Source organism: Neovison vison, chromosome 8, assembly GCF_020171115.1.
Source record: "Neovison vison isolate M4711 chromosome 8, ASM_NN_V1, whole genome shotgun sequence".
NCBI lineage: Eukaryota > Metazoa > Chordata > Mammalia > Carnivora > Mustelidae > Neogale > Neogale vison.
The window spans coordinates 77,789,560-77,801,741 of NC_058098.1; the positions used below are offsets into that span (position 1 = coordinate 77,789,560).

General features: G+C 34.0%; 1 protein-coding gene across 4 annotated transcripts in view; it reads right to left on the reverse strand.

The window, feature by feature from the left end:
• The window catches only part of RTN4 (reticulon 4), a 73,404-nt gene that overhangs the window by 26,708 nt on the left and 34,514 nt on the right, over positions 1–12,182 (reverse strand). Inside the window, exon 1 of one of the 4 annotated variants that reach the window (XM_044263966.1) lies at positions 8,188–8,408. The exons of the other annotated variants lie outside the window; for them this stretch is intronic. Coding sequence (XP_044119901.1) covers positions 8,188–8,221 — 34 coding nt within the window. The 5' untranslated portion in view covers positions 8,222–8,408. Of the gene's footprint in view, positions 1–8,187; positions 8,409–12,182 lie in introns of those variants that run through there. 4 annotated transcript variants of the gene reach the window in all.

Here is a 12,182-nt window from a genome sequence, read left to right on the forward strand (position 1 = left end):
GCATGAGTCCCATTTCTTCCTTCGATCCTTCCTTCGATCAGTATAACCCAGACTATATCACTTAACCTAGTTTCCCCCTGTATAAAATTAGAAAATGGATACCAAACTAAGTAGATAGTTGAAGCTGAAAAGAGATTTCACACAATGGAAATGTTTGGTGAACTAAACACACTAAATAAAGGTTTATATCATTAAGAGACAAAGTCAAACAGGGCAATGAAATATTAAATGCAATGTTTTACTAAGCCCAGATTTCTTGAAATGTGAATTCAACTTTCTCTGAAAGCACTGCTTATTTGGTTTTAGTGAGCAACGATCAGGTTGATGGATACCTACTACTGCTACAAAGTATCTCAACCAAACAATTAGCAAAAATACTGGTGTCTCTCTTGGCCATCTTCACTTCCCATTAACTTGAGTTTCTGAAAGATCATGCACAATTTTGGGTCCTTGTCTCTTTTATCACTAAATCTTTCCTGCTTTACTTCCAAAACACTACAGCTCATTGGCCAATTCCTACAACCAAACACCTGAGGAAAAAGCATTTTAGGTAAAATCAGCACAAATTGTAATTTGCCTTTTCTATAATAATTTAGCAATCCCCTAATCTAAGCAAGAAACTGTCCTGAGTACTTTGCATACTGAGGCTTAGCAGTATTAATAAATAAGTAATGTAGGGTTACAGACTGAAATTCAGGTCCAACCACAGAAGTCTCATTTTCTCCATCATACCACATTTTGTATTTAAAGGAGTATGTCAGCATTCATACAGGCCTCATTTGTTCAGTTAAATTCACCAATTTAATAGTTCATGTAGATTTCAATACTTCCTTTAATCCCACATTCTATTTCTAGCTTAAGAAGGCAAAAAATGCAGCAGAAAATAATCCTAACTTCCCACTTCTAATTTCTCTAAACCATGATAATTTTTTTTCCACAGAGACATTTATATAGCTAATTCCATTTTCTCTAAGGTAAAGCTAAATAGAACCTTTAAACATTTAATATATATATATATATATATATATATATATATTCATTCATTCCTAACCAATGATTCTCCCTACCTGTGCAAACTTGAATAATCTTCAGTTGTAAAGGATGTCAAAATAAGGAATCTTCCTATAAAAGGGCTGTTAGTTCTGGTAAATTTTGGTAAGCATGCAGTTATTTATTTTAAATTACTAGAACTGATCCAGATATACATAAATGTAAACATGAAATCAGAACAGACATTGATTCAATGCACAATTTACTATGGTTTAAATTTTATTTCTTGTTGGTATCCAAGCATTACAACATTACAAGAAATAGGAACCAAACATTAGAAATAGGAAATCACTGCCCCAAATCCCATTTTCTCCTAATGAAAACTAAATGGAAAACATACTGTTCCATAACTCTAGAAACTTGAAAAGCTTAATAGACTGGAAGGGAGGAGGGGGGCTCAAAGCAAATTATTAGTGCAATAATGGGTAAACTAATTATATTTATATAGACAGCCTCTAACTTAGATGGCTCGATTTTAGGATGGTGCAGAAGCGGTACATATTCAGTGATATCATACTCTGAATTTCGATCTTCGCCCACACAGTAGCGCCACACGATCATGAGGGTAAACAACTTTTACAATCATTCTGGTTTTCACTTCAGTATAGTATTCAATAAATTACATGAAACAGTCAACACTTTATTATAAAAGAGGCTTTGGGGGCATCAGGTGGCTCAGTCTGTTAAGTGCCTACCTTTAACTCAGGTCATGATTCCAGGGTCCTGGGATTGAGTCCCAGATCAGGCTCCCTGCTTAGCATGGAGCCTGCTTTTCCCTCTCCTTCTGCTACTCCCCCTGCTTGTGCTCTTTCATATTCTCTCTCTCTCTCTGTTAAATAAATAAATAAAATCTTTAAAAAAAAAAAAAAAAGAGGCTTTGTGTTAGATTATTTTGCCCAATTGGAGGCTAATGTAAATATTCTGAGTAGGTTTAAAGTAGGGTAGGCTAAGCTATGATAGTTAAGTGTTTTAAATGTATTTTCAACTTACAATATTTTCCATTTATGATTCATTTATCAGGATGCAACCCCATCATAAGTTGAGTAAGATCTGTACTTCTATAAGCATTGATACCTACCATATTTACACTGAATATAAATGCTCACTGGAATAAATAGCTGGTAGTACAGACAATTAAATGAGAACATCAGAACACTAAAATAGACCAGAATAACATATTTTAAATTATTTTAGATTATTTCGGTGGAAAAAATATACAAACAGGTGCATCCAACAAAAAAACAGCTATAACTCCTCTTATTCTTAGGAAAATCATAATTTTAACAAGTCTGCTGTCTGAGAGTAGAAATTCCTAAATCCATCTCAACAACCAACACTTAATAATGGACTTGCAGAGCTATAAGTAATATTTGGTAATTTTTAATCTTTAAGTTGCTTTGAGGTCCTTAAGTAAATGCAATATAGAATAAATCTGATAGTGGTGACAGAGTAGTTGAGGAGAGACAATAGTATTTTAGTGTCTATCAATATCGTCAATAAATGCCTAAGTGGTGATTGGACTAAATGTGAAAGCCCTGAAGATTTAAGAAACATATGTCTGTACATTTGACACACATAAACATACACATAAACACACACGAGTAACAAACGTTAGCATCATCCACGATGAAGCCGAAAAACAGAAAATTTGGTCTCAGAATACTGCTCTGAAGATGCAAACAGAAGAGCTGGTTAAATTACATTTAGTAACATTGTTGAGCCTAAATTCTAGAAAGAGATGAGACCAACCGAATAAATAAAAAGGGAACCTACAAAGTGGCCTACAAAGTCCCCACTAGGCTTAACATTTTGACAATATTCATTGACTAACCCACACCTACTTTCTTTCACTGCTAGTGTGAAAGACTACTGCATATTTTCCTGCATACAAAAAGACCATACAAAAAGAGATATACACCATTTCCAGTAAGATGATACAGACTATATAAATGAATAAAATCAAAACATGGGTCGATTTAGTAGACCTGGCAGAACATCACAGTTCTCAGCCTCTCCCTTCACTGAGGTATGCAGAACAAACAAGGAGTTCCAATGGTGAAGACACCACTATTTCTGACTTCATGGAATTCACTGGCTAGATCACATGTATATCAAGATACATATCTATATATCTTTACAGACATCTATACAGAGACACATAGGTTCCTCACTCTTTTCCTAGCCTCTAAATTCCACAAAGGCAGAAAGAGTGGTGGCTTCATCACTGTGTCTCCTCACTGACTGCACAAGTTTACAGAACAATGGAGTACACCTCCACCTCAGAGGATTAGTAAAGACCTTAACAGAAGACTAGACCTTTGATAAATAAGACTTGGACAGAATGAAACGGGAAGAAGGGGCATTCTAGATAGAAAAATCCACAAGCAAATGCAAAAAAACACTGAAGGAACAAGTCCTTCAATGTGGCAGAAGACAGGGTAATGAGAGATGAGATTATAATAAAGGTGGGGACTAAGCCAGGGAATGCCTTTTGAAAGTCCAGGATAGACAGTCTGAAGTTAATTTGAAAGTAAAGAAAAACCTCTTAAGTGCTATGATAATAGCCAGAGTTCAGGAAGATTAACTTGGCTGTGACACAGAGGATTTAGTGTAAAAAACCAGTGAAGAGGCCTGGTGAGGAACAAGGAATACCCAGACTTGGATAAATAAATAAAACAGAGAAGGTATTTCCACCATTGCTCCCACTACACAGCTGTACAAGACTTTAAACCATATATAAAGGAAAACATTTGCAAATTGAGCCTTTTTTAATATAAGCCTCGTTTCCCTCAAGTGATTTAGTTACTTAAAACTGACAAAATAACTATTTTAGAGTTAGAACCATCAGAAATGCACACATAATATTTAATCTTGGCTGGTTTTAGGACATACACTTTCATACATTTGTACAATATTTTGTACAATTTTTTAAATTATTATTAAAAAGCAATAATAATCTGTATAATCTTTCTGGAGGGCATTTTTGCACCAGGAACCAAAAGCCTAAATACTATAACCCAGCAATTTGGTAATAATCACGGATAAAAACAAAGATTTATATTCAATTATATTCATTTTAGCACTGTTTATACTTGCAAAAACATTAGAAGTAACTTGAATATTTCACTAGATGGGATTAATAGTACATACTTAGAATACTACAGCCATTAAAACAATGTAGAATATATTTTAAATTAAAAGCATTTCTCCACTTAATGAAAAATTACAGAACATAACGTACCATATGAACCCCCAACATACACTCACCACTAAACTTAACACACCAAAACAAAAACCACTCTATGTGAAGCAAAAGTTTTAATCTTCAAGACACCTAAATTTTCTACAACAAATGTATATATATTTATGTATATATAGTGTCATGCAGCTAAACCAAGATCTAGAAGTATTCATTGAATGCCTAAAGGTCGTGTTTCAGCTAAGTTTAGAACTTCTTTCAAATGGGTCTCAAAATTAATGCCAAAGTTCCCTCCAAAGGCATTTTGTGGCTTTCTCAAGAGGTGAGGCATTTATTTCACACAGCAAGACCCCTACTCCTCTCTACCTGGATTGTCAGTCTGCATGTACAACTGTAAACATATTCAGTAACCTGAAGCCTCCAAAGAAACTGCCAGTGGTTTATCAGAAGTAAAGACCGGGAGCCCTACAAGAACCCCTGCAAAGAAGTATGCTCCAGAAATGGGCCAAAGGCACCTTGTCTTAACAGTCAAACTGAACCTTTATGCTAGAAACACTTCGGTCACCATCCTACAGAATAACTTCTCTCAAAGGTCGCCTACAGCACATTAACTGCCAAATTCAAAAAAAAACACAAATAAAGGACAGTGTTGCAGAGGTTTCTAAAATTCCACAGGGTCCAAAAGCATTTCTCAATCTTCATATTAAACAGCTTCTCTGTAGTATCTAATTATTCAATTCCCAATTCTTTATCATTAAATCTGTCATTTCTCAGAGCTCTGCAGAAGTTCTATAGTCACTCCAAACCTGAAGCTTCTAAAGCTGAACTTGGCTTCATTTCTACCTATTTCTACTGATACTAAAAAGCACTAGCAGTGCCAGGGTTCCACTCCCGACTGAAACTGCATGTTGTCCTTCGAGTCCCTCCCTCACCCTAGTCCCACAAATCTATGCCAAATGTCAAGTATTACTTACTTGAGTTTCTCAAATCTGTCACTTCCTTTTCATTCGGATTTCAGGCCACGTTCAGTCATTATTTGTTTTAAATCTGGGCACAAATACAGTCATCGTAACTTCTGCCTCTAAGTTCTCCTCAAATTTATCTTATACAACAACCCAAACCAGTCTTTCAAACCTGCTATCATTTTAGCACTCCTGACTTTAAAACTTCCTAAAGCTCTTTATTTCCTTCCTAGTAAAATTCAAAAGCCAATGAATGTCCTCTGCAATCTAGCCCACGCTATCTTCTCCTAAAACCAGGGAACCTCAAAACTGGAAGCCGAGAAATCATGCAAATGAGCAAACTGAAATTAAGACCAAAAAGGGTAAGTTTCTCACTCGGGCCAAAATTAAGTTACCAAACCAGAAACTTAAAAACCTAAATCAGGATCTCCTAAAATTGCCTGGTAATAACGTGAATGACACCAAGATGTTTAATACACAGATTTCCAGGCCCTTCTGCTCTAAATTATGATTCAGGTCATCTGAATCTGATCGCAGGAATCTGTATGTTTAAGAAGCACTAGGTGATTCTCATCTTCAGGGAAGAATGAGGAAACCTGACCTACATCTTGCAAATCTTCTATATTCTTTAACCAGATCAACCTTATGTTTCAACTACTATCTTATAAATACTCTGCTCTATCCAAAACGCTCTACTCACTGTCTTGATCATTCCTTGTTCAGAGGTTGTATCATGCTCTTACCCACCCAAACCTCTAAACTTTCCCATTCCTTCCTATTCTAAGCTCTTCAAAATCTTAAACAATGCTTTCCATATAACCCCAATAATCAAGTACCATGTGGGCTTCATCTGTTGTAATTATGCTGCTAAGAATGAAAAATCAAAGCTAAAAAAAAAATGTAAGAGAATACAAATTAATACTGGTTTTAGCCTGAAAGATAAAATGTCTTAAATGCTAGTTAAGCAGCAACAAAACAAAACAAGAAAAAATAAACTTTTCAAAACATTGAAATCAGAGTAGCTCTCCCTTCTGTTACACTATATTATACTTCACCATCATTAGATGACTGATGGTGTTTCAACCATGGCACTTAAGGCAAGGTGGAACCAGTAGGGGAAAAAAAAAAAAATAGGGGACTAAGTATTTTGTTTTTTTTTTAAGTATACCCAGAGCCTAGATTTGTTTCTCTTCTCTATCCATACTTCTCATAAAACTAAAAAACCTCATTTCCTCACAAAATGAGGAAAAACTCATTCCACAGCAGTTTCACCTCTTCAGTGATTTCCATTTAAGTCGTAATCTATAATCTACATTAAAATTAGCTGCTGATAAATACTAAAATAGAACTTCACCAATAAATCAGACAAAGAGGTACCAAGCAAAAAAGCCAAAGACAAGCACTAAAATATCAGGCCATTCCATTTAACATACAATGTGAAGCTCCCCAGAGATATCCAACAGTAAATGTGATTTTATAATTAGTGTTTAAATAATCAAAATAAACTTCTGGCACAATACAGGCTATATTAGATCTTAATTTCTCCTGTCTCAAAATACCCCTAAATTTCAGCAAATAAATAACTTAAGGTATTATTAAATAGTCTAAAATTTAAATTATTAATACAGAACCTCAGCAACTGCAGAGTAGACCCTGATGTAACTTTTTGCCTATTTTTAAAGCTTGTTTTATTGTATTGGTATCATTACTCTAAATTTTAATTATCAAAAACTAGTGTTTCAACTCACCTTTCATTAGGTCAGAAGGATGAAGAAATAAAAATTCTTCTCCTCATTAAATTTACATACAAAGAAATCATAAAGGTAAAAATCCAAAGCTATACTGTTTTCTAGTCTTTAAATTTCAACTATAAAAATCTTTGTCTCAATGTGAACTCAATCTCAAACTCGCCTTTCCCCCACATTTCTTTATTGAATAGATTTTTAAAAGGATGTTATGAATGTTACTGTAATTAGCTCCACATATTGCTTTTAGAAACATTATTACCAATTCTGCAAACAATTCTGCTACAGAAGGAAATAAGATTTTTAAAAAACTGTAAAACTTAAATGTGGCCAGGAAAAAAAAAAACAAAAAACTGTTGGTGTGTAATGTCTACTTGGACTACTTAAAATAGCTCTAATAATTTTAAGACAATTTATCACAAGTGGTCACCTTCTCTTTTTTGAAAAAATGGCACATTTACCCACCTACATAAAATATTTTTAAAATATTCATTACAGTCAACATTTTAGCACTTATGGGCTTACATTCTTACACAATGACCCACTGAGACTTGAAAGGATCTGCTGGGCTTTCAAGGGGGAGGAAAGGGGATTAAGATCACTGATTGGTTATTACAAGGACAAAGGTTAGAGACTTAAATATAGACATGCATTTAAAACTGCTGTGTATACATCTTAATTATTTCAAGATATACACAAATATAATCTACTTAAAATGTGACTGGTAATGACTTTAAAGGTTCAATCAGATTTCCAAAGAAGAAACAAGCTTAACTGCAAACGCAGTATCCTGCTACTTAAAAAATCTTGGATAGAATTTCAACTACACCAAATCAGCTTTAAAGCAAAACAGTCACAGAAAATATGTCATTATGTAATAGAAAGACAGCTATGTAAATTTATCGCACTAAAGTGACCAAAAAATGAAATGCATTTAAACGATACTGTTTACAATGTGCAAGATTAAAGAATAGGATTAAAGAATAGAACCTAATCAACCACAGGATTGCAAAGCCTAAATCAAATGCCAGTGAGAGAACAGCATGAGATTTTTTCATATACAACCACATATAAAAACATATGAAATAGCTCTTTTAATGTTTAACTTTTAAAGCTTTCATAGGCTCCATTTTCAATCCAAAATACCTCTAAAATTGCAAAGCTTATTCACAGAAATATATTATTGGTCACATAAAAAAAAACTGAAAAGAAGATTAAAAAGTACATATACCCTTATCCTTCCAATTTTTCTTCTGACAGTCCATCTCTTGTCACGATCTGCCCTCCAGATGCAATTATCAATTATGCATACCAACAGAAAAGCTGTAACTGCACAAATCTACCCTGTGAGACATGAAATACCCGTTTCCTCCACCGAAGTCTGCAGTCTCCGCTGCACAACTGCAGCAGAACTGAAGTCACCTGACGTCTTCTGGGTGTGGAACAGTCTGACGCAGTGCAATCTGTAACTAGGCTACTAATACTCAGGCACGACTGCCTTCCTCCTGTGTGCTTATTGTTCGAGCCTTTTGCTTGTTGCTCATACCAAAGGGAGCTACTTTTCCAGGGAGAGGGGCAGACTACCAAAAAGAAAGGGAAGAAAAGAGAGCTGGTCTTTTGTCAGAGTTAACCACTGAATATATCTGAAACGTACTTAAAGCTATATGAAATCATTTTCTTTTCACAGTGGGTGAATGATGCCACTGGTTTTCAGTTTCATTTAAAACCCTAAAATCAAAAGTTACCTAATAAGGTAAAAATGGACCAATCCAAAGAGGGGTAATAGCTTAAATTTCAAGCCTGGGAAATGCTGAATCTCTTCATACTTTCTCCTCTGAGTTTACTAAGGCTTAAAACATTCAGCATTTGCACCCTCATGAGGCTATGAGTGGAGAATCACGAAATCAAATTATTAATATTTACTGAATATATGCTACTTCAAAAGAAAAAAACGGTTTTATTCAATCTCAGCAGTCTAATCTTTCTAATGCAACGCTATTTCTTCTTTTACAATAATGGAAATCAGACACTTAAAAATATATATTCCTAATCATCACCTGCTACAACTCAACCTTTCAATAATCTATTGAACATTACTGTAAGTACTATTAATATGTTCTTAGCTTGAAGAGAAATATTCATGTGCGAATTATATCATTTGCCTTGGGAAAAAGACATAAGACTAAACCAAAATTTTACTGATAAATACAAAAACAAATCTATGTGCAGAACTTTCAAAATTTTTGCTCAACTTTCTAAAACTGGCATTCATTCCAGTGCAGAATATTATGTCTTTACTAATGTTCCACAATTAGCTTAACTGTTGCTAGCATTTAACCAAGCTATATATTTAATGAGAGATCCGCTAAATGTTCTAAAGTGTGTGACAGGATGAAGTACTATAAGATATATGGCCTATGTACAGACGTACATACTTCTGAGGATGATATAGCTACAATGAAGTTGGTATAATATTTTCTGGAACTTACTGCAAAATTTTGCAAAATCCTTAGAATCAGAAGTGGTCTGGTCAATGACTCAGTTCTTTCTGTCTGCCTTTCTAACTCCATATATGGATAAAGCAAAGCAATTTTTAAAGAGAGTCTATTATTCTAAGCTCAAAAATTAGTATCTAATTTAAATTTTTATTCACTGGACCCATGTATATAATGTGCTATTTTTGAGAACCCTGTCACGAAGTCATACCACAGCTGAAAATGTCTAGCTTCTCCATACAATACTTTGAAATCTCAAACTATTCAGTCTGAAATATTTCCAAAATACTATCTCTAACAACAAACCCCTATAAAGACCTATAAATAGGTGAAGACCTATAAATACTTAAGCATTAGAATAAAGCATTCAAAAACAGTGCCCAAACACTGTTTTCAAGTCAGAGTTTACTCCACAAATAGGAGAGAAAAAAGAGATTTCTTGAGACAAAGGTATTTACCACTTATACTATTCACATCTGTTGGTACTTGATTTGATTGAAAACATTTAAAAACAGTCTCAGAGAGCAAGAACATGTGATAATAATAACCATTCATCTAAACACTGAATATACTTAAAAGCTCCCCTGGAAGATTTAAAAGTTAAAACAGGAGCCCTGAAGTTTGATCTTAAATACTGATACCTAATTCTTTAATTGTTAGGGTCTTGGCAATTGAAACTATTAAACTAGCAAGAACAACTAACTACTACAAATCAACTGACATTTTGCCCATTTTTTTTCTTAAAAAGTTTGAGAAGGGTTATTTTAAGTTTGGTTAGCTAAGCAAAAAAAGGACTAAAATTTAAAAGCCTGATGATACAAAACTGTTAAAAACATAAAGCCATAGAACTATGCTTTTAGTGAGGATCAAATGAATTATTATAAGCAAACGGCCTTAGGATAGTCCCTGACAAAAAGTAGGCCCTATGTAATAGGGCCTATTTATTTAACACTATTATTATGCTACAAATAACAATCAAACTAGTAGGAGATAAGGTACATAAAACACACTTAAGAAAGTGCATATATGAGGCCATTCAATTCTAGAGAATAACCCAATACCTTTCTAAACAAGTATAAGCATGCGCAAGCGTGCAAGTGCATGCACGCACACACACACAAATATATTACCGTGCTTTGCTACACAGTTCCATTATACTCCAGCTCAGAAAAATTTATACATGGATAGTTTGTAGTCCTACTCCACATTAAATCCAACATAACAGACAAATAAAGGACATAAATCTGTTAAAAACTTACTTTCATTTATTTTGTTTTCCGTCAAATATTTAATATTTTGTATTTTAAAAATGAATTATTTCAAGGGCAATTTTCAAATAGAACATACATCCCAACTTGTGTAAACAGCACTTTGATTATTTGGGACAGGAACCTATTTTTACCTTAAAAGTAAAAGCTTCCAAAGGAGGAGACCACACAAGATTGGCAGGGGGAGGGTGATGGAAGACATTCTCTTTTTTAAAATGCAAAATTAGCCTTACATAGTACTTTAAAATTTTCCAAAGTTCATGTTTGGCGACTTCCCACTCCTCAATATCCACATCCCTGGTGGACAAAACATGACAAAAACAAATGAAAACCTCCTCAAGCATGACTCTAACTCCTTTCCAAAGGGTGTCCTGCTCTAAAATTACCAACACGCTCTAGATTTCTTTTCTCCTCATATCTCACATCAAAACCCTCATTTTCTTAGTGCACTTAACCTTAGTAGGAAAATCATATGATTAAATCAATTCCTACTAAAGAAAAAAAAATTCCTTTCTCTATAACCTTCTCATGAAGAGAGAGAAAAAGAGAATGGGGGGGGGGGGTGGGGGTGTGTGTGTGTGTGTGTGTGTGTGTGTGTGTGTGTGTGTGTGTGTGTTTGTGTGTGTGTGTCTTTGTGTGTGTCTTTCTCTCCCTAAGAGGCAGGATTTCAGACTGAAGACTGTACTTTGGAACAGGAAGCAATATGTAAGCTGTAAGCGCTCCGGCCAGCCTTCCCAAGATATTCCTCCTTTCCCATTTCTTTCCTTCCTCTACTTCTGAACCCCAGAAAAATTCAAGTTTTTTGTTTGTTTTTTTACAATGTTTAGAAATCAAGGGAAATAAATGAAAAAGATGTGGTCATTTGGATTTAAAGGGATACTCTCTAAGATTGCCAGTATACAATTCTTGATAGCTAAAATAAGTATATCTACTCTCTGGAAACAGAAAACAAGATTCATTTTTTAAAATAAAGAATTATAGTTACAGAGGAGTTTTAAACTTATTTCAAAATTTAATTATCCTAAGCTATATAAAAATATAAACTAAACATATGTCTCATTAAACAATGCTGTTTAATACCATAAGCTGTAATATAATGCCCTCTATGGACTAAATTACAGCACTTCAACATTAACTACTAAAGTGAATCTGAAAACATGGAGAAAGACTTTAGTCTAGAAAATGAATGACAACACAAGTTCAAATGGCAAAAAAAGGAGTATTTTAAAGTCTAAAAACAATTTCATATAAGTTGTTAAAACAAATACTAAAATCCATAGAGAAATTAAAAGTGATATACTACTCAGTAAGAACTAAATAAATGCTAGCTTCATGTATTATAATCTAAAATAAATGTACATATTCCAAAAGATCCAAAGCATTTTTTAAAATTCAGAATAAAAAAATTAATAGTCACTAGTCTTTGAACATATCTTTTAAAACTTGTAAGGTTTCTCCAAACT